Source organism: Anolis carolinensis, chromosome X, assembly GCF_035594765.1.
Source record: "Anolis carolinensis isolate JA03-04 chromosome X, rAnoCar3.1.pri, whole genome shotgun sequence".
NCBI lineage: Eukaryota > Metazoa > Chordata > Lepidosauria > Squamata > Dactyloidae > Anolis > Anolis carolinensis.
The window spans coordinates 192,501-215,000 of NC_085847.1; the positions used below are offsets into that span (position 1 = coordinate 192,501).

The window sequence follows — 22,500 nt, forward strand, 5'->3', positions numbered from 1 at the left end:
ATTGGCTTCTAGAGGGGAAAGCCATAGGGGGGTTCTAGTGTGGAATCGTCTTTTATATTTATCCCAAATTTTGATTAGTGCCGATCTAATAAAATGATTGCCAAATTGTTTTTCTATTTTGAATTTATTATACCATAGGTAGCCATGCCACCCTCTCCGCAATTCATGACCTTCCAAATTTAAAATTTTTATCTTTTCTAATTTGATCCAATCTTTTATCCAATTAAGGGCACATGCTTCGTGGTATATCATTATAATTCTATTATATTATTATATATTTTTTATTATTTTTCTAGTGTTATAATATAGTATTATATTATACAGGGTGTATGAAAAAGAACCCCCTAGTTTAAGTATAAATTAAATGGTGACTAGGGAGTTCTTTTTCAAACATCAAATAATAGTATATTTTCTTACATTATTATTTTACTACTAGCTGTGCCCGGCCACACGTTGCTGTGGCGAAGTATGGTGGTATGGGAAATAAAGTATTGAGGAATTGGTGGTAGTTAAGGTAAAGGGTCCCCTGGGCTGAGTGGGTTGCTAGGAGACCAAGTGAGAGGAGCTTAGCCTTCTAACTGGCAGCAATTGGATAAAAGCAATTATTCCTCTCTCTCAAATTAGGACTTTATTTTTCTTTTCTTTTTGTTGTATCAACCTAGAGGCATGGATGAGGGGTTGTGTTGTCAATTTTCGAGGTTGTGGGGTGTTTACTTTTGTTGTTTTGTCCACTGCCGTGATGCCATCACTCTTTTATATATATAGATATAACATACTAGCTGTGCCCAGCCACGCGTTGCTGTGGCAAAGTGATGGTGGTATTGGTTAAAAGTTGTTGTGGAATTTTTATTTGACGTTATTTGTATTTTTTAAATTAATTTTATTGTAACTTATCTTTTTTATTTATAATATTTTATTATTTTGTTGTATTATTTTTAGTTATTTTGTTATAGTATTTTATTGTATTAATTTTTTAGTGTTTTTAATTATTTTTATTGTATTATTTGTATTTATTTTATTTTTTATTCTTTTATTAACACTGGGCTGAGTGGGTTGCTAGGAGACCAAGTGGGTGGAGCTTAGCCTTCTAAGTGGCAGCAATTGGATAAAAACAATTATTGCTCTCCCTCTAATTAGGACTTTATTTTTCTTTTCTTTTTGTTGTATCAACCTAGAGGCGTGGACGATGGGTTGTGTTGTCAAATTTCGAGGTTGGGGGGCCTGTAGTTTTGTTGTTTTGTGGGTCGCCATGATGCCATCACTCTTTTATATATATAGATAGATTAACATATTATAATAGAATTGTATTTTAGTATTATTGTGTATTATTATTATTAAATTATTATAGTATATCATAATTCTAATTTGACAGGGCGTCTTCACTCAGGCCTCTTCCACACTGCCTATAAAATACAGATTATTTTATTTGAACTGGATTATATGGCAGTGTAGACTCAAGGCCCTTCCACACACTTATATAACCCAGAATGCCAAGGCAGAATAATCCACAGTATCTGCTTTGAACTGGATTATCTTGCGTCCACACTGCCATATAATCCAGTTCAGTGTGGATTTTATACAGTTGTGTAGAACGGGCCTCATATAATCCAGTTTTAAGCAGACAATATAACATACAGTAGGGTCTCGCTTATCCAACATAAACGGGCCAGCAGAACGTTGGATAAGCGAATTTGTTGGATAATAAGGAGGGATTAAGGAAAGACCTATTAAACATCAAAGTAGGTTATGATTTTACAAAGGAAGCACCCAAACATCATGTTATACAACAAATTGGACAGAAAAAGTAGTTCCATACGCAGTAATGCTATGTAGTAATTACTGTACAGTAGAGTCTCACTTATCCAATGTTCTGGATTATCCAACGCATTTTTGTAGTCAATGTTTTCAATGCATTGTGATACTTTGATGCTAAATTCATAAATACAGTAATTACTACATAGCATTAATATGTAATGAACTACTTTTTCTGTCGAATTTGTTGTATAACATGATGTTTTGATGCTTAATTTGTAAAATCATAACCTAATTTGATGTGTAATAGGCTTTTCCTTAATTCCTCCTTATTATCCAACATATTCGCTTATCCAACGTCCTGCTGGCCCGTTTATGTTGGATAAGTGAGACTCTACTGTAATAATAATAATTTGCTGCTGGCGTGTGGTGGCAATTGAAGCCATCCCCACCTGGCTAACATCACCAAGTTTCTTGGAGGCGGCTCTGCGCATGCGCGGTTTGTAATTTTTGGTTTTGGGGTTTTTTCGGTAATATGGACCTAATGTTATAGGGTTTTTTGATGGAAAGACATAGATGGGATGACTATGTCTTTTGTGGCCAAATTTGGTGTGATTTGGTCCAGTGGTTTTGTTGTTTACTCCATGGCAAAAACGTATATATATATATATATATATATATATATATATATATATATGAATGATAATATAATAATAAAATAGTAATAATAGTCATATATTTGCCTCTGAATCGTGGTTTTGACCTCTTGGCGAGGCCACGGCACAGCAAACGTCCCTGTCGTACATCCGACAGCTGTTGTGCTCATCCCGACGCCAACGGAGAGCTGGCTCCTCTTCCCCGGGGACAGATGTCAATACCGCAGACATGCCAAGCCTCCCTCTTTCCGGTTTTCTCTTCACTGTGTTGTCGAAGGCTTTCATGGCCAGAATCTTTGGGTTGCTGTGAGTTTTTTCGGGCTCTAATGGCCTTGTTCTAGTAGCAGTCTCTCCTGACATTTCGCCTGCATCTGTGGCAAGCATCTACAGGGGTCTGCTGGAAGTGAGGCAAGTGGAATGTCTATCTATATCTGTGGAATGTCCAGGGAGGCAGAAAGAAAGCTGGTCTGATTAAAGCAAGTGTAAATGTTGCAATTAGCTAACTTGATTACCATAGAGTCAATCAGTGAGGGTATCTGCATAGAGGTGTGTGTGTGTGTGTGTGTGTGTGTATGTGGAATGATGTAAATATTCAAAAACATTTAACCTGCTGATGCCTCAATTCATGTAATTTTATTGGTATCTGTTTTTATTTCTGAAATTTACCACTCTCGGCTTATACTGGAGTCAATGTTTTCCCAGTTTTTTTGTGGTAAAATTAGGTGCTTCGGCTTATATTCGAGTCGGCTTATACTCGAGTAGATACGGTAATTTATTTGTTTGACCAGTCATATGAAGTGCATATGAAAGTGCATAGACAAGAGTAGGAAAGGGTTATGGGAGAGGCAGTGGGCGGAGCTATGCAAATTTAACAGCAATGGAGAGAGTCAGAAACACTGGGATGTCCGTGGTGGAGGAAAAACAGTAAATCTTGGATGAAATTGTCTCCGTATGAAATTATCACTTGGGTGTTGTACAGTGGAGGACGTTGTAGATGTTTGCGGCGCTCGCCATAACCTGCAATGTCATGGGAGTGTGGGCGGGGACACCGGTACAAAGTCTTTGGTGCCCGTTGCCTGAGTTTCCCATGTTCTGTTTCTTGCAGAAACCACTGGGGTGTCTGTGGTGGAGGAAAAACAGTAAATCTTGGATGAAATTGTCTCCGTATGAAATTATCACTTGGGTGGTGTACAGTGGAGGACGTTGTCGATGTTCGCGGCGCTCGCCATAACCCGCAATGTCACGGGAGTGTGGGCGGGAACACTGACATAAAGTCTTTGGTGCCCGTTGCCTGAGTTTCCCATGTTCTGTTTCTTGCAGAAACCACTGGGGTGTCTGTGGTGGAGGAAAAGCAGTAAATCTTGGATGAAATTGTCTCCGTATGAAATTATCACTTGAGTGTTGTACAGTGGAGGACGTTGTGGATGTTCGCGGCGCTCGCCATAACCCGCAATGTCATGGGAGTGTGGGCGGGGACACCGGTACAAAGTCTTTGGTGCTCGTTGCCTGAGTTTCCCACGTTCCGTTTCTTGCAGAAACCATGCGGCGGGTGGTGCGGCAGAGCAAATTCCGGCACGTCTTTGGCCAGGCGGTGAAGAATGACCAGTGCTACGACGACATCCGTGTCTCCCGTGTCACATGGGACAGCGCCTTCTGCGCCGTCAACCCCAAGTTCGTGGCCATCATCGTGGAGGCCAGCGGCGGTGGGGCCTTCCTGGTCCTGCCCTTACACAAGGTAATCCCTGGTACAAAGCAGCCCCGATAGATGGCCAGCCAGCCTCTCTTTCAAAGCTTTCAAAGCGCCCTTCTCTGTCCTTTCTCTTATCGGCAGCCCCACGTTTTCTTCTCTGAGTCATCCCTCCCTCGCTCTCCACTTCCTCGCAGATGTTCAGGCTTCCTCGAATGGGAGTAAACACTCTTCTCTTTTGACTGAACTTCCCCATTGAAAAGGTCAGCGGGCACCAAAGGCCTGGAGACCACGATTCCCTCTGATTATTATTATTATTATTATTATTATTATTATTATTATTATTATTATTATTATTGGTGCGTGGCCATCTGTTGGGGGTGCTTTGATTGTGCTTTTCCTGCATGGTAGGAGGAGGTTGGACTGGATGGCCTCTAGGATTTCTCCTATTATTATTATTATATATTATTGTTATTGTTATGACTGGGTGGCCATCTGTCGGGGTGCTTTGATTGTGCTTTTACTGCATGGAAGGAGGAGGTTGGACTGGATGGCCTCTAGGATTTCTCCTATTATTATTATTATTATTATTATTATTATTATTATTATTATTATTACTATTATTATTATATGTTATTGTTATGGCTGGGTGGCCATCTGTCGGGGTTCTTTGATTGTGCTTTTCCGGCATGGAGGAAGGAGGTTGGACTAGATGGCCTTTAGGATTTCTCCAATTATTATTATTATTATTATTATTATTATTATTATTATTGTGGCTGGGTGGCCATCTGTCGGGGGTGCTTTGAGTGTGCTTTTCCTGCATGGTAGGAGGAGGTTGGACTGGATGGTCTCTGCAATTTCTCTGATTATTATTATTATTATTATTATTATTATTATTATTAAGGGTGGGTGGCCATCTGTCGGGGTGCTTTGATTGTGCTTTTCCTGCATGGAAGAAGGGGGTTGGACTGGATGACCTCTGGGATTTCTGCTATTATTATTATTATTATTATTATTATTATTATTATCATCATCATCATCATCATCACAAAGACATAGTATGACACAGCAAAGGAGATATATATGCTGGATTATTATTATTATTATTATTATTATTATTGGGCTTGGACTGGATGGCCTCTGGGATTTCTGCTATTACAGTAGAGTCTCACTTATCCAACGTTCTAGATTATCCAAGGCATTTTTGTAGTCAATGTTTTCAATACATCGTGATATTTCAGTGCTAAATTCATAAATACAGTAATTATTACGTAGCATTACTGCATATACAACGACTTTTTCTGCCAAATTTGTTGTCTAACATGATGTTTTGGTGCTTAATTTGTAAAATCATAACCTAATTTGATGTTTAATAGGCTTCTCCTTAATCTCTCCTTATTATCCAACATATTCGCTTATCCAACATTCTGCCGGCCTGTTTATGTTGGATAAGTGACTCTATTATTATTATTATTATTATTATTATTATTATTATTATTATTATTATTATTATCAGCACAATGACGTTGTATGACACAGCAAACAAGATAGATATGCTGGATTTCGTTTCGCAAAACCACAAGTCGAACACTTCCCAAGTGTCTGGGACTGTGTGATGTATTTTCGGATGATGTGTGCAGATCCCAGTAGGGTGGCCTTTTGCAGTTGGCAGATGGTGATTTTGTCAATGTCTATTGTTTCCAAATGCCGGCTGAGATCTTTTGGCACAGCACCCAGTGTGCCCATCACCACCGGGACCACCTGTACTGGTTTCTGCCAGAGTCTTTGAAGTTCCATCTTGAGGTCCTGATAGTGGCTGAGTTTTTCCTGTTGTTTTTCATCTATGCGACTGTCACCTGGGATGGCAACATCAATGATCCAAACCTTGTTCTTTTCCACAACTGTGATGTCTGGTGTGTTGTGTTCCAGAACTTTGTCAGTCTGGATTCGGAAGTCCCACAGTATCTTTGCGTGTTCATTTTCCACAACCTTTGCAGGTTTGTGATCCCACCAGTTCTTAACTGCAGGGAGCTGATACTTGAGGCATAGGTTCCAATGAATCATTTGGGCCACAGAGTTGTGCCTCTGTTTGTAGTCTGTCTGTGCAATTTTCTTACAGCAGCTGAGGATAGGATCAATGGTTTCATCGGTTTCCTTGCACAGTCTGCACTTTGGGTCATCAGCTGATTTTTCGATCTTGGCCTTGATTGCCTTTGTCCTGATGTCTTGCTCCTGGGCTGCAAGGATCAGGCCTTCTGTCTCCTTTCTTCTTCAGGGTCCCATTCGTGAGCCAGAGCCAGGTCTTCTCCTTATCAGCTTTTCCTTCCATTTTGTCAAGGAACTTTCCATGCCATGTTTTGTTGTGCCAGCTCTCAGCTCTAGTTTGTAGTGCGGTTTTCTTGTACTGGTTTTTTGTCTGCTGTGCTTTGAGGAGTTTCTGATTTTTGACTTCAATCAAAGCAGGTTCTTCACTTTGTTTTACATATTCTGCCAGGGCATTATTATTATTATTATTATTATTATTATTATTATTATTATTATTATTATTATTATTATTATTATCATTACTATGGCTGGGTGGCCATCTGTTGAGGCTGTTTTGAGTGTGTTTTTCCTGCATGGAAGAAGGAGGTTGGCCTCTGGGATTTCTGCTATTATTATTATTATTACTATTATTGTTGTTGTTGTTGGGGTTGGACTGGATGGCCCATGGGGTCTCATCCAACCCAGTCTTTCTCTGATTCTCTCCTCGGAGCGGCTGCAGCAGGATTTTCCCCGATGATCTGCCGATCTGTGGCCCAGATCGTGGTTTTTCCTGACCATATATGGCCATTCCAGCGCTTTGGGTTGGGAGCCCGGCCGGAATAATTTCCACGCCGGGCTTGGATTGGCCACGTTGAGCTTTGGAAATGGGGGAGAGGTTTCCCTTGGGCTTGGAGTCAAGCCGGGAAGGAGGCTTAACCCTTTAGAGGAGCTCATAAGACCATAGGTCAGGAAAGGGACCTCCAAAGACCATCTAGATGGTCTCATAAGACCATAGATAAACAAAGAGACCTCCAAAAGCGATCTAGATGGTTTCATAAGACCATAGGTAAGGAAGGTGACCTCCAAAGACCATCTAGACGGTCTCATAAGACCATAGATAAACAAAGAGACCTCCAAAAGCGATCTAGATGGTTTCATAAGACCATAGGTAAGGAAGGTGACCTCCAAAGACCATCTAGATGGTTTCATAAGGCCGTAGATAAGGAAAGAGACCTTCAAAGGACATCTAGATGGTTTCATAGGACCATAGATAAGGAAAGTGACCTCCAAAAGCCATCTAGATGATCTCATAAGACCATAGGTAAGGAAAGAGACTTTCAAAGGCAATCTAGATCAGGGGTCCCCAAACTTTTTAAGCCGAGGGCCGGTCCACAATCCTTCAGACTGTTGAGGGGCCGAATTATCATTTGAAAAAAAATACAAACAAATTCCTATGCATACTGCACATGTCTTATTTGTAGTGCAACAACAACGAAAGAACAATACAATATTTAAAAATGAAAACAATTTTAACCAACATAAACCTATTAGGATTTCAGTGGAAAGTGTGGGCCTGCTTCTGGCCAATGAGATAGTCAAGTTAATTAGGATTGTTGTTGTTGTTGTTGTGTGTCTTCAAGTCATGTCAGACTTTGGCCGAGCCTAAGTCTAAAATTAATTATTTATTTACTGCATTTATTTACTACATTTATATCCCACCCTTCTCACCCCGAACGGGACTCAGAGCAGCTGTATGTACATACAATATATTATATTATTAGCATAACACAATATTAGCCTTATATATTACTATATTGAACTATACCACTATACTATTATATAATATGTAATATATAACATGTAATTAATATTATTATATGGTATTACTATTAGTATTATATTGTATAACATAAGATTATTATCAATATTATATGTATATACAATATATTATATTATTAAAACTGAAATAAAATATTATATTATATTATAAAACTGAGGGCAGGGGCCAGGTAAATGACCTTGGAGGGCCGCATCCGGCCCCCAGGCCTTAGTTTGGGGACCCCTGATCTAGATGATCTCATAAGACCATAGGTAAGGAAAGGACCTCCAAAAGCCATATAGATGGTCTCATAAGGCTGTAGCTAAGCAGAGAGACCTTCAGAGACCATCTAAATGGTCTCATAAAACCATAGGCAAGAAAAGGGACCCTCAAAGGCCATCTAGATGATCTCATAAGGCCATCAGAAGACCATAGGTAAGGAAAGTGACCCTCAAAGGCCATCTAGGTGATCTCATAAGGCCGTAGCTAAGCAAAGAGACCTTCAAAGATCATCTAGAGGATCTCATAAGACCATAGATAAGGAAAGGGACCCTCAAAGGCCATCTAGATGATCTCATAAGGCCATCAGAAGACCATAGGTAAGGAAAGCGACCCTCAAAGGCCATCTAGGTGATCTCATAAGGCCGTAGCTAAGCAAAGAGACCTTCAAAGATCATCTAGAGGATCTCATAAGACCATAGATAAGGAAAGGGACCCTCAAAGGCCATCTAGATGATCTCATAAGGCCATCAGAAGACCATAGGTAAGGAAAGCGACCCTCAAAGGCCATCTAGGTGATCTCATAAGGCCGTAGCTAAGCAAAGAGACCTTCAAAGATCATCTAGAGGATCTCATAAGACCATAGATAAGGAAAGGGACCCTCAAAGACCATCTAGATGGTCTCATAAGACCATAGATAAGGAAAGGGACCCTCAAAGGCCATCTAGATGGTCTCATAAGGCCATACCTAAGCAAAGAGACGTTCAGAGATCATCTAGAGGATCTCATAAGACCATAGATAAGCAAAGAGACCCTCAAAGACCGTCTAGATGGTCTCATAAGGCCATAGGTAAGCAAAGAGACCTTCAAAGACCATCTAGATGGGTTCATAAGACCATAAGTAAGGAAAGGGACCCTCAAAGGCCATCTAGATGGTTTCATACGGCCGTAGCTAAGCAAAGAGACCCTCAAAGACCATCTAGATGGGTTCATAAGACCATAGGTAAGGAAAGGGACCCTCAAAGGCCATCTAGACTGTCTCATAGGACCATAGGTAAGAAAAGTGACCTCCAAAAGCCATCTAGATGACTTCATAAGAGCATAGGTAAGGAAAGGAACGCTCCAGGTTCTGCCAACCTTTCATGAAAACATGCAAATGTGAGTACATCAATAGGTACCACTCCGGCGGAAAGGAGACTCAACGTGGCTCTTTGTGGCGCTCTTCCTTTCCTTCGCAAGCCATTTGTCATCCTTCATTGTTCTGCTGACAACCGCATGGAGGGCTCGGAGGTGCCAAATCTATTCTTAGCCGCTTGGTATTTGTCTTGAACGTGATTCATCGGGTCTGTTTGGGACGTGGAAGGAAAATTTCCCCATCCATTGTGTTAACCGGTGCCAACTTGTTGCCTTCCGATTGTGAGAGGCTTTTCTTCCCGTCCCGTTGGTGTTCTCCCACACGTTTCCATTGTGGTTTGAAAGGCCTTCTGTGTTCGGAAGCAAGCGCTGAGTCCTCATCCTGTGTCATGGGAGGCACTATATATGACTCTATACGTCATGGAGGCATTATATGTTACACCATATGTTACAGAAGGAACTATATTTTAAACTATACATTCCGCGAGGCACTATAGATTGCATTATATGTAATGGGAGGCACTATATTTTACACTATACATTCCGTGAGGCACTATAGATTGCATTATATGTAATGGGAGGCACTATATTTTACACTATACATTCCGTGAGGCACTATAGATTGCATTATATGTAATGGGAGGCACTATATTTTACACTATACATTCTGCAAGGCACTATAGATTGCACTATATGTAATGGGAGGCACTATATTTTACACTATACATTCTGCAAGGCACTATAGATTGCACTATATGTAATGGGAGGCACTATATATGACACTATACATTCTGCAAGGCACTATAGATTGTACTATATGTAATGGGAGGCACTATATTTTACACTATACATTCTGCAAGGCACTATAGATTGCACTATATGTAATGGGAGGCACTATATTTTACACTATACATTCTGCAAGGCACTATAGATTGCACTATATGTAATGGGAGGCACTATATATGACACTATACATTCTGCAAGGCACTATAGATTGTACTATATGTAATGGGAGGCACTATATTTTACACTATACATTCTGCAAGGCACTATAGATTGCCCTATATGTAATGGGAGGCACTATATTTTACACTATACATTCTGCGAGGCACTATAGATTGCCCTATATGTAATGGGAGGCACTATATTTTACACTATACATTCTGCAAGGCACTATAGATTGCCCTATATGTAATGGGAGGCACTATATTTTACACTATACATTCTGCGAGACACTATAGATTGCACTATATGTAATGGGAGGCACTATATATGACACTATACGTAATGGAGGCACTCTGTATTACTCTATATGTAACAGAAGGCACTATATGATACCATATGCAATGGAAGGCACTATATTTTACACTGTACGTAATGCGAGGCACTATGTTACACTATATGTAGTGGGAGGCACTATATATTACACTATACATAATTGGAGGCAGAATATTACACTATACATAATTGGAGGGACTATATATTGCACTCTATGTAATGGGAGGAGCTGTATGCAATGGGAGGCATTATATACTTCACCATATGTAATGGAAGGCACTATATGATACCATATGTAATGGGAGACGCTTATCCGATACCATATGTAATGGGAGGCACTATATATTAGGCTATATGTAATTGGAGGCAGAATATTACACTATACGTAACTGAGGCACTATATATTGCACTATATGTAATGGGAGACACTATATTTTATGCTATAATTAATGGGAGGCACTATATATTACACTATACATAATGGGAGGCACTATATATTGCAGTATGTGTAATGGGAGGCACTATGTATTACAGTATATGTAATTTTAGGCAGAATACTGACTATTTTCGGCTCTGATTTGTAAGCAAAGACTTCTGTTGATCTCCGTGACTGGAGGTGGTGGGTTCCCATGAGAACCCTCCTTATCACTCAGCTCCTCACTCGATTCCTTGTCTGCTGTTGCTGCTTCTAACTCCTCTGCCACGCTACTTTCTCTCGCTTGTGTGGGGTTAAGACTCCTACTAAGAACCCGGGAATCATATTGTGGACCCCGATGACAATGTTGTCTTCTTCCCCTCTGCAGACCGGCCGCATTGACAAGGCCTACCCCACGGTGTGTGGCCACACGGGGCCCGTGCTGGACATCGACTGGTGCCCGCACAACGACCACGTCATCGCCAGCGGCTCAGAAGACTGTACTGTCATGGTAATTCGAGGCCTTTGGTCCCTTTACTCTTGTCCTTTGCTTTCATTCATGTCTATATATATTTGTATGTGCATTTCCCCCAGCGATATTTGCAAGCCCTATACATCTATACTCATATCTATCTAGACATGTCTATATATATTTGTGTGTGCATTTCCCCTGTAATATTTGCAAGCCCTATATATCTATATTCATATCTATATGTCTATATATATTTGTGTGTGCATTTCCCCCTGCGATATTTACAAGCCCTATAAATCTATACTCATATCTATCTAGACATTATATATATTTGTGTGTGCATTTCCCCTATAATATTTGCAAGCCCTATATATCTATGTTTATATCTATATGGCTATATATATTCGTGAGTGCATTTCTCCCTGTAATATTTGTAAGCCCTATATATCTATATTCATATCTATCTATATGTCTATATATATTTGTGTGTGCATTTCCCCCCTGCAATATTTGAAAGCCCTATATATCTATATTCATATCTATCTATATGTCTGTATATATTTGTGTGTATTTCCCCCCTGCAATATTTGAAAGCCCTATATATCTATATTCATAATTATCTATATGTCCATATAAGTATTTGTGTGCATTTCCCCTCTGTAATATTTGCAAGCCCTATATATATATTCATATTGATCTATCGACATGTCTATATATATATATATATTTGTGCTTCCTTTTCCCCCTGTAATATTTGCAAGCCCTATATATCTATATTTATATCTATCTAGACATGTCTATACATGTGTGTATGCATTTCTCCCCTGTAATATTTGCAAGCCCTATATATCCATATCCATATACAGTAGAGTCTCACTTATCCAACACTCGCTTATCCAACGTTCTGGATTATTCAAGGCATTTTTGTAGTCAATGTTTTCAATATATCGTGATATTTTGGTGCTAAATTCATAAATACAGTAATTACTACATAGCATTACTGCGTATTGAACTACTTTTTCTGCCAAATTTGTTGTCTAACATGATGTCTTGGTGCTTCATTTGTAAAATTATAACCTAATTTGATGTTTAATAGGCTTTTCCTTAATGCCTCCTTATTATCGAACATATTCGCTTATCCAACATTCTGCCAGCCCATTTATGTTGGATAAGTGAGACTCTACTGTATATTTATATAGGGTTTGCAGAGGCATACAAACATGTGAGGGGAAAATTCATATATAAAAATAATGTATCCATATAGATACAGATATATAGGTACATGGGGATCTCTAGATATCTATATGTATATAGGATTTGCAGAGACCTATTTATATATATATAGAGAGAGAGAGAGAAAGAGAGAGAGAGAGATAAATACAGATATACAGTAGAGTCTCACTTATCCAACACTCACTTATCCAACGTTCTGGATTATCCAACGCATTTTTGTAGTCAATGCTTTCAATATATCGTGATATTTTGGTGCTAAATTCATAAATACAGTAATTACTACATAGCATTACTGTGGATTGAACTACTTTTTCTGCCAAATGTGTTGTCTAACATGATGTTTTGGTGCTTAATTTGTAAAATTATAACTTAATTTGATGTTTAATAGGCTTATCCTTAATCCCTCCTTATTATCCAACATATTCGCTTATCCAACGTTCTGCCGGCCCGCTTATGTTGGATAAGTGAGACTCTACTGTATAGGTACATGGGGATCTCTAGATACCTATATGTATATAGGATTTGCAGAGATATATATATATATATATATATATATATAAATGTATATAGATAGATACAGATATATAGGTACATAGGGATTGCAAAGGCTTGCAGTGGGAAATGGTTTCTTTCTCCGTTGCAGGTCTGGCAGATCCCCGAAAACGGGCTGGCGCTCTCCCTGACGGAGCCGGTGGTGGTCTTAGAAGGCCACTCGAAGAGGGTGGGCATCGTGGCCTGGCACCCCACGGCGCGCAACGTGCTGCTCAGTGCTGGTAGGTTGTGTATCCGTTGGGAGCCACCAACCCGTGGGATTTTGGGTTCTCGCGGGGACACAGATTGAGGGTGGGCAACGGGGCCCAGTGCCTGCTCTTCATCCTCCTCCGTTGTCACTGCCTCCAGGTTGCGACAACGTCATCCTCATCTGGAACGTGGGCACGGGCGAGCCCCTCATCAGCCTGGAGGACATGCACCAGGAGATGATCTACAGCGTCAGCTGGAACCGCAACGGGAGCCTCATCTGCACGTCCTCCAAAGACAAGAAGGTCCGCGTGATCGACCCCCGGAAGCAAGAGATTGTGGCCGTGAGTATCGTCCAAGGCTTTCATGGCTGGAATCACTGGCTTGCTGTGAGTTTTTCGGGCTGTATGGAGAGAATTGTCAGCGTGGAGGTCAGGGTGCATGCCGTGTGGGTTTCTCCAAACTCCATCAATCATCTGCTCCAGCACCCTGATGAATTGGTTGCAGTCGTCTGCCACACCAATTCCTCTCTTCAATGTCAGACTCAAACACATCTGTTGTCTGAAGTCCAAACATTTATTCAATATCTACAAACATATTTACAAAGCACAGCAAAAGCCATCGCTCTGAGCTGGCATTCTTCTTTAGCCTCTCGCCTCGGCAAGCACCAGCTCAACACTCACAGAGATAAGAAAACACATTCCTCAGTCCGCAGGAAGTTCTGACCTCCAAAGCAGGAAACCATGCCTGATAGGTCATAGCAATCACAACAGGCTGTCAATCAAAACTGGCCTGCTGTTAACTGTTTCATTGCTGAAACACACACTCTTGCACAACATCAGAAAACACTTGATTTACATTTCATATACATACAACCATAATCCAAAGCAATCGTCTGCCACACCAATTCCTCTCTTCAATGTCAGACTCAAACACATCTGTTGTCTGAAGTCCAAACATTTATTCAATATCTACAAACATATTTACAAAGCACAGCAAAAGCCATCGCTCTGAGCTGGCATTCTTCTTTAGCCTCTCGCCTCGGCAAGCACCAGCTCAACACTCACAGAGATAAGAAAACACATTCCTCAGTCCGCAGGAAGTTCTGACCTCCAAAGCAGGAAACCATGCCTGATAGGTCATAGCAATCACAACAGGCTGTCAATCAAAACTGGCCTGCTGTTAACTGTTTCATTGCTGAAACACACACTCTTGCACAACATCAGAAAACACTTGATTTACATTTCATATACATACAACCATAATCCAAAGCAATCGTCTGCCACACCAATTCCTCTCTTCAATGTCAGACTCAAACACATCTGTTGTCTGAAGTCCAAACATTTATTCGATATCTACAAACATATTTACAAAGCACAGCAAAAGCCATCGCTCTGAGCTGGCATTCTTCTTTAGCCTCTTCGCTCCGCAAGCACCAGCTCAACACTCACAGAGATAAGAAAGCACATTCCTCAGTCTGAAAGAAGTTCCGACCTCCAAAGCAGGAAACCATGCCTGATAGGTCATAGCAATCACAACAGGCTGTCAATCAAAACTAGCCTGCTGTTAACTGTTTCATTTCTGAAACACACACTCTTACACAACAGCAGAAAACACTTGATTTACATTTCATACAGTGTCAGGGACATGAGTCAATAGGGAGGGAAGGAGGGAAAGAAGAGCAACAGAAGGTGTGTATTTCTTTTTATTCCTAAGGAAACAACAATGGGATGGGCTTTTTGGGAGAGGAAGGGAAGTTTTAAAAAGCCTTTTCTGGCTACCTTTAGAGTTTGAAAAGGGATAAATAAAAGAGGTGGGAAAGGGGAGGAGAAAAGAGGCCAAAGTTGTTTTTAGGAGGGCTTTGCTTGCATTTCTTCCTTGGGTAAATGCATGCCCCAAAGCTTGTAAATCTCTATATATAAAAGGCTTTTGGCATCACAGCGACTCACAAAACAACAAAACCCCAAACCCCCCAAACTCAAAAATTGCCAACACACTCAATCATCCCCGCCTCAAGTATGATACAACACAATTACACTAAAAACACAATCACAACAGCTACAACAGGCGACCAGGTACTCTTCACCCACCCTTGAGCCTTCCCTCCAGCTGTTTTCGACTTCAACTCTCACCATTCCTAACACCTTAAGCTTCTGAGAGAAAAAACAAAAGGGTTGTGCTGCCAAGTTTAGTGTTTCTGGGATGTGTAGTTTTGTTGATTTTTCCTAGGCCGAAATTTCATTACCCTTTTATATATATAGATTGTGTTAGTGTGAACCATGAAAATGAACACAATTTGGTTCCAAGTATTAAAAAAAACTCTAAAATCAAAACGGTAATAAAAGAACAACACTGAAAACGGGAGAGTTCCATACAGGAAACAATCCGGGCCAGCTAACACCTCCCAACAAAAGATTCGCCCCAGGGAGGAAGCAGCCAGGCTTTGAAACTGAAAGGCTATTACATGCCAATCATTCTGGCTAATTGCAACATTCATGCTTGCCTCCAACAGAGAAAAAAAAAGGAACAACCAGAAATATTGTATATTCACAAGCTATAGGAAATAACATATACTAACTATCACCAATTCCTCAATAATTTATTTCCCATACCACTACACTTTGCCACAGCAATGTGGGCACAGCTAGTTGTCTATATAAAAGGCTAATATTGAAATGGCAGACAAAGGTTTGAGGAAATGAGACAAAGAGAGTTCCGGTGGCTGTAGAAAAAAATGACGCTTATTCTCAGTGGCCAGAGAGAATAAGCAATATAGACCCTCCTGTCTCCAGGAAAAAAGGGTACAAGACAAAGAAACACAGATCCTTATATACTATTTGGCCTACCTCTACCTACGTCACATAGGTATTATCCATCACCACTTAGTGTCAAAAAAAGTCTTACTCAGCACTTAACTAAAAAGCTGTCTTTGCATTTTCCTACAATATAGACTACTTCAAGACCTCTGACCCTCTATTAGGCGTTATCTCTGGAATTTCCTATCTAAGCTCTAAGGCAGGGGTCCCCAAACTAAGGCCCGGGGGCCGGATGCGGCCCTCCGAGGTCATTTACCTGGCCCCCGCCCTCAGTTTTATAATATAATATATTGTATATACATATAATATTGATAACATTATAATGTAATACAATATAACACTAATAATAATACCATATAATAATATTAACTATATATTCTATATTACATATAATATTACTAATAATATTACAGTATAGTGGTATAGTTCAATATAGTAATATATAATGCTAATATTGTGCTATGCTAATAATATAATATATTGTATGTACATATAATTTGTAAGCCACTCTGAGTCCCCTTTGGGGTGAGAAGGGTATGATACAAATGTAGTAAATAAATGCAGTAAATAAATAAATAATAAATAAATAAATTTTAGACTTAGGCTCGCCCAAAGTCTGAAATGACTTGAAGGCACACAACAACAACAACAACAACAACCCTAATTAACTTGACTATCTCATTGGCCAGAAGCAGGACCACACTTCCCATTGAAATCCTGATAAATGTATGTTGGTTAAAATTGTTTTTATTTTTAAATAATGTATTGTTCTTTCATTGTTCTTGTTGTTGTTGTTTTTGCACTACAAATAAGATATGTGCAGTGTGCATCGGAATTTTTTTTTTTTCCAAATGATAATCCGGCCCCTCAACATTCTGAAGTATTGTGGACCGGCCCTCAGCTTAAAAAGTTTGAGGACCCCTGCTCTAAGGGGTTCTCATTAATTAAGGAGTTCCCCCTTATCTTAGCTGTCAGAGAGCCATTAGCACTCCCCCCATGGCGCCAGGTCTTATCTTGACATCCCAAAAAGCCTTAATTTGTCTTTTGTCCATTAGCTTATCTATTCTTGTTGACACTTAACATATGTCCCTGGCACTTAGGGTGAACTTTGGTCTTTGCTATGAGTAGACAATTATTTGCTGAGCAGAGTGTATTTTTGGGCTATAGGCATACAATTCTGCTTGTGATTACATTTTCCTATTTCTATTTCTTAACATGATTACATTCCATATCTAGTTTCCAATACAAGTATTATATTTTCCGAATACACCTTCATCAATATGATATGTGCAGAGGCAAAGCTATATATCTGCAAATGTTTACTATTTTCTGGCTTATGTCTCCGCCGGGAATCTTCTCCAAGGCCGTGGCCTCCTTTGAGCAGGTCTTTCCTCTCTCCTCAGGAGAAAGACAAGGCGCACGAGGGAGCGCGGCCCATGCGTGCCATCTTCCTCGCGGACGGGAACGTCTTCACCACGGGCTTCAGCCGCATGAGCGAAAGGCAGCTGGCCCTCTGGAACCCGGTGAGTGGCTCCTCTGGGCCCTTATCGTCGTTCTTCAGCCTCCCTTTTGTAATAGAATGTTGTAATAGAATCTTTTCCCCCTCCAGAAAAGCATGGACGAGCCCATCGCCCTCCACGAGATGGACACCAGCAACGGCGTCTTGCTGCCTTTCTACGACCCGGACACCAACATCATTTACTTGTGCGGAAAAGTGAGTGGCGACTGGTTGGAATCCCGTGCGACCAAAAAGGGATGCCAAATATTTGCAAAACATGGATACAAAAAAAAAAATTTAGCAAAAATGAATGCAAAATATTTGTACAAATGGATGCAATATATTTGCAATACGTGGATGCAAAATATTAGCAAAAATTGATTCAAAATATTGGCAAAAATAAATGCAAAATATTTGCAAAAATGGATGCAAAATATTTGCAAAAATGGGTGCAATATATTTGCAATACATGGGTGCAAAATATTAGTGAAAAATTGATGCAAAATATTTGCAGTACATGGGTGCAAAATATTAGCAAAAATTGATTCAAAATATTGGCAAAAATAAATGCAAAATATTTGCAAAAATGGATGCAAAATATTTGCAAAAATGGGTGCAATATATTTGCAATACATGGGTGCAAAATATTAGTGAAAAATTGATGCAAAATATTTGCAGTACATGGGTGCAAAATATTAGCAAAAATTGATTCAAAATATTGGCAAAAATAAATGCAAAATATTTGCAAAAATGGATGCAAAATATTTGCAAAAATGGGTGCAATATATTTGCAATACATGGGTGCAAAATATTAGTGAAAAATGGATGCAAAATATTTGCAGTACATGGGTGCAAAGTATTAGCAAAAAGTTGATTCAAAATATTGGCAAAAATAAATGCAAAATATTTGCAAAAATGGATGCAAAATATTTGCAAAAATGGGTGCAATATATTTGCAATACATGGGTGCAAAATATTAGTGAAAAATTGATGCAAAATATTTGCAGTACATGGGTGCAAAGTATTAGCAAAAAGTTGATTCAAAATATTGGCAAAAATAAATGCAAAATATTTGCAAAAATGGATGCAAAATATTTGCAAAAATGGGTGCAATATATTTGCAATACATGGGTGCAAAATATTAGTGAAAAATTGATGCAAAATATTTGCAGTACATGGGTGCAAAGTATTAGCAAAAAGTTGATTCAAAATATTGGCAAAAATAAATGCAAAATATTTGCAAAAATGGATGCAAAATATTTGCAAAAATGGGTGCAATATATTTGCAATACATGGGTGCAAAATATTAGTGAAAAATTGATGCAAAATATTTGCAAAAATGGGTGCAATATATTTGCAATACGTGGGTGCAAAATATTAGCAAAAAATTGATTCAAAATATTTGCAAAAATGGATGCAAAATATTTGCAAAAATGGAGCCCCCAGATGGCGTAGTGGACTAAGTGACTTGAAGGTTAGGTTGCTGACCTGAAAGCTGCCAGGTTCGAATCCCACCTGGGGAGAGTGTGGATGAGCTCCCTCTATCAGCTCCAGCTCCATATGGGGACATGAGAGAAGCCTCCCACAAGGATGGTAAAAACATCAAAACATCCGGGCGTCCCCTGGGCAACGTCCTTGCAGACGGCCAATTTTCTCACTCCAGAAGCAACTCCGGTTGCTCCTGACACGAAAAAAAATAATTGCAAAAATGGGTGCAATATATTGGCAAAATGGGTGCAATATATTTGCAATATGTGGATGCAAACTATTAGTGAAAAACTGATTCAAAATATTAGCAAAAATAGATGCAAAATATTTGCACAAATGGGCGCAATATATTTGCAATACGTGGGTGCAAAATATTAGCAAAAACTTGATTCAAAATATTAGCAAAAAGGGATGTGAAATATTTTCCAAACATGGATGCAAAGTATTTGCAAAAAAGGATGCAAAATATTTGCAAAAATGGGTGCAATATATTTGCAATACATGGGTGCAAACTATTAGCAAAAAAATGATTCAAAATATTTGCAAAAATGGATGCCAAATATTAGCAAAAAATGGATACAAAAATATTACCAAAAAGGGATGCAAAATATTTTCTGAACATGGATGCAAAGTATTTGCAAAAAAAGGATACAAAATATTGGCAAAAAACGATGCAAAATATTTGCAGAAAGATGGGTGCAGAAATATTTGCAAAAAGATGGATGCAAAATATTTGCAGAAAGATGGGTGCAGAAATATTTGCAAAATGTGGGTGCAAAAATATTTGCAGAAAGATGGGTGCAGAAATATTTGCAAAAAGACGGATGCAAAATATTTGCAGAAAGATGGGTGCAGAAATATTTGCAAAAAGACGGATGCAAAATATTTGCAGAAAGATGGGTGCAGAAATATTTGCAAAAAGACGGATGCAAAATATTTGCAGAAAGATGGGTGCAGAAATATTTCCAAAAAGATGGATGCAAAATATTTGCAGAAAGATGGGTGCAGAAATATTTGCAAAAAGATGGATGCAAAATATTTGCAGAAAGATGGGTGCAGAAATATTTGCAGAAAGATGGGTGCAGAAATATTTGCAGAAAGATGGGTGCAGAAATATTTGCAAAAAGACGGATGCAAAATATTTGCAGAAAGATGGGTGCAGAAATATTTGCAAAACGTGGGTGCAAAAATATTTGCAAAAAATGGATACAAAAATATTACCAAAAAGGGATGCAAAATATTTTCTGAACATGGATGCAAAGTATTTGCAAAAAAAGGATACAAAATATTGGCAAAAAACGATGCAAAATATTTGCAGAAAGATGGGTGCAGAAATATTTGCAAAAAGATGGATGCAAAATATTTGCAGAAAGATGGGTGCAGAAATATTTGCAAAATGTGGGTGCAAAAATATTTGCAGAAAGATGGGTGCAGAAATATTTGCAAAAAGACGGATGCAAAATATTTGCAGAAAGATGGGTGCAGAAATATTTGCAAAAAGACGGATGCAAAATATTTGCAGAAAGATGGGTGCAGAAATATTTGCAAAACGTGGGTGCAAAAATATTTGCAAAAAATGGATGCAAAATATTTGCCCAAAAATGGATGCAAAAAAAAAAAAATTACCCAAAAGGGGTGCAAAATATTTGCAAAGAAACTGATGCAAAATATTTGCGAAAAATGGATGAACGAAAGCATTCCATGGGTGGTGGGCCGTAGTGTTTGGGGAGGATATTGACGGGTTGGGTTGCATGTGATCCCAAGGTGCTGATGCCACTTTCTTTCTGCAGGGTGACAGCAGCATCCGCTACTTTGAGATCACGGGCGAGTCTCCCTACGTGCACTACCTCAACACCTACAGCAGCAAAGAGCCCCAGCGAGGGATGGGCTTCATGCCCAAGAGGGGCCTGGACGTCAACAAGTGCGAGATCGCCAGGTAACTGAAGCACCCATAGGCCGGTTCAGTGCTCTCTGAATACGGGTGAACTATAACTCTCTGATGCCAAGGTCCATCACCCCAAGTTGGCATGTTTGGTCCTGATCCATCATTGGTGAGGTGGAATTATATTATTATTATTATTATTATTATTATTATTATTATTATTATTATTATTATTACCACCCAGGCCAGGTGGAATTATTATTATTATCATAATCATTATTATTATTATTATCAACACAACGACGTTGTATGGCACAGCAAACAAGATAGATATGCTGGATTTCGTTTCGCAAAACCACAAGTCGAACACTTATTATTATTATTTTATTATGACACAGCAAACAAGATAGATATGCTGGATTTCGTTTCACAAAACCACAAGTCGAACACTTATTATTATTATTTTATTATGACACAGCAAACAAGATAGATATGCTGGATTTCGTTTCACAAAACCACAAGTCGAACACTTATTATTATTATTTTATTATGACACAGCAAACAAGATAGATATGCTGGATTTCGTTTCGCAAAACCACAAGTCGAACACTTATTATTATTATTTTATTATGACACAGCAAACAAGATAGATATGCTGGATTTCGTTTCACAAAACCACAAGTCGAACACTTATTATTATTATTTTATTATGACACAGCAAACAAGATAGATATGCTGGATTTCGTTTCACAAAACCACAAGTCGAACACTTATTATTATTATTTTATTATGACACAGCAAACAAGATAGATATGCTGGATTTCGTTTCGCAAAACCACAAGTCGAACACTTATTATTATTATTTTATTATGACACAGCAAACAAGATAGATATGCTGGATTTCGTTTCACAAAACCACAAGTCGAACACTTCCCAAGTGTCTAGGACTGTGTGATGTATTTTCGGATGATGCGTGCAGATCCCAGTAGGGTGGCCTTTTGCAGTTGGCAGATCGTAATTTTGTCAATGTCTATTGTTTCCAAATGCCAGCTGAGATCTTTTGGCACGGCACCCAGTGTGCCCATCACCACCGGGACCACCTGCACTGGTTTCTGCCAGAGTCTTTGAAGTTCAATCTTGAGGTCCTGAGAGCGGCTGAGTTTTTCCTGTTGTTTTTCATCTATGCGACTGTCACCTGGGATGGCAACATCAATGATCCAAACCTTGTTCTTTTCCACAACTGTGATGTCTGGTGTGTTGTGTTCCAGAACTTTCTCAGTCTGGATTCGGAAGTCCCACAGTATCTTTGCATGTTCATTTTCCAATACTTTTGCAGGTTTGTGATCCCACCAGTTCTTTGCTGCTGGGAGGTGGTACTTGAGGGATAA

General features: G+C 39.2%; 1 protein-coding gene across 2 annotated transcripts in view; it reads left to right on the top strand.

Annotated features, from left to right (window-relative positions):
• coro1c (coronin 1C) overlaps window positions 1–22,500 on the top strand; it is a 47,330-nt gene that overhangs the window by 16,474 nt on the left and 8,356 nt on the right. For both annotated transcript variants that reach the window (XM_062958402.1, XM_062958403.1), the window contains exons 2-8: window positions 3,944–4,143; window positions 11,374–11,496; window positions 13,334–13,463; window positions 13,591–13,772; window positions 17,648–17,767; window positions 17,854–17,958; window positions 21,021–21,166. In XM_062958402.1, coding sequence (XP_062814472.1) covers window positions 3,949–4,143; window positions 11,374–11,496; window positions 13,334–13,463; window positions 13,591–13,772; window positions 17,648–17,767; window positions 17,854–17,958; window positions 21,021–21,166 — 1,001 coding nt within the window. In that variant the 5' untranslated portion in view covers window positions 3,944–3,948. The remainder of the gene's footprint in view (window positions 1–3,943; window positions 4,144–11,373; window positions 11,497–13,333; window positions 13,464–13,590; window positions 13,773–17,647; window positions 17,768–17,853; window positions 17,959–21,020; window positions 21,167–22,500) is intronic.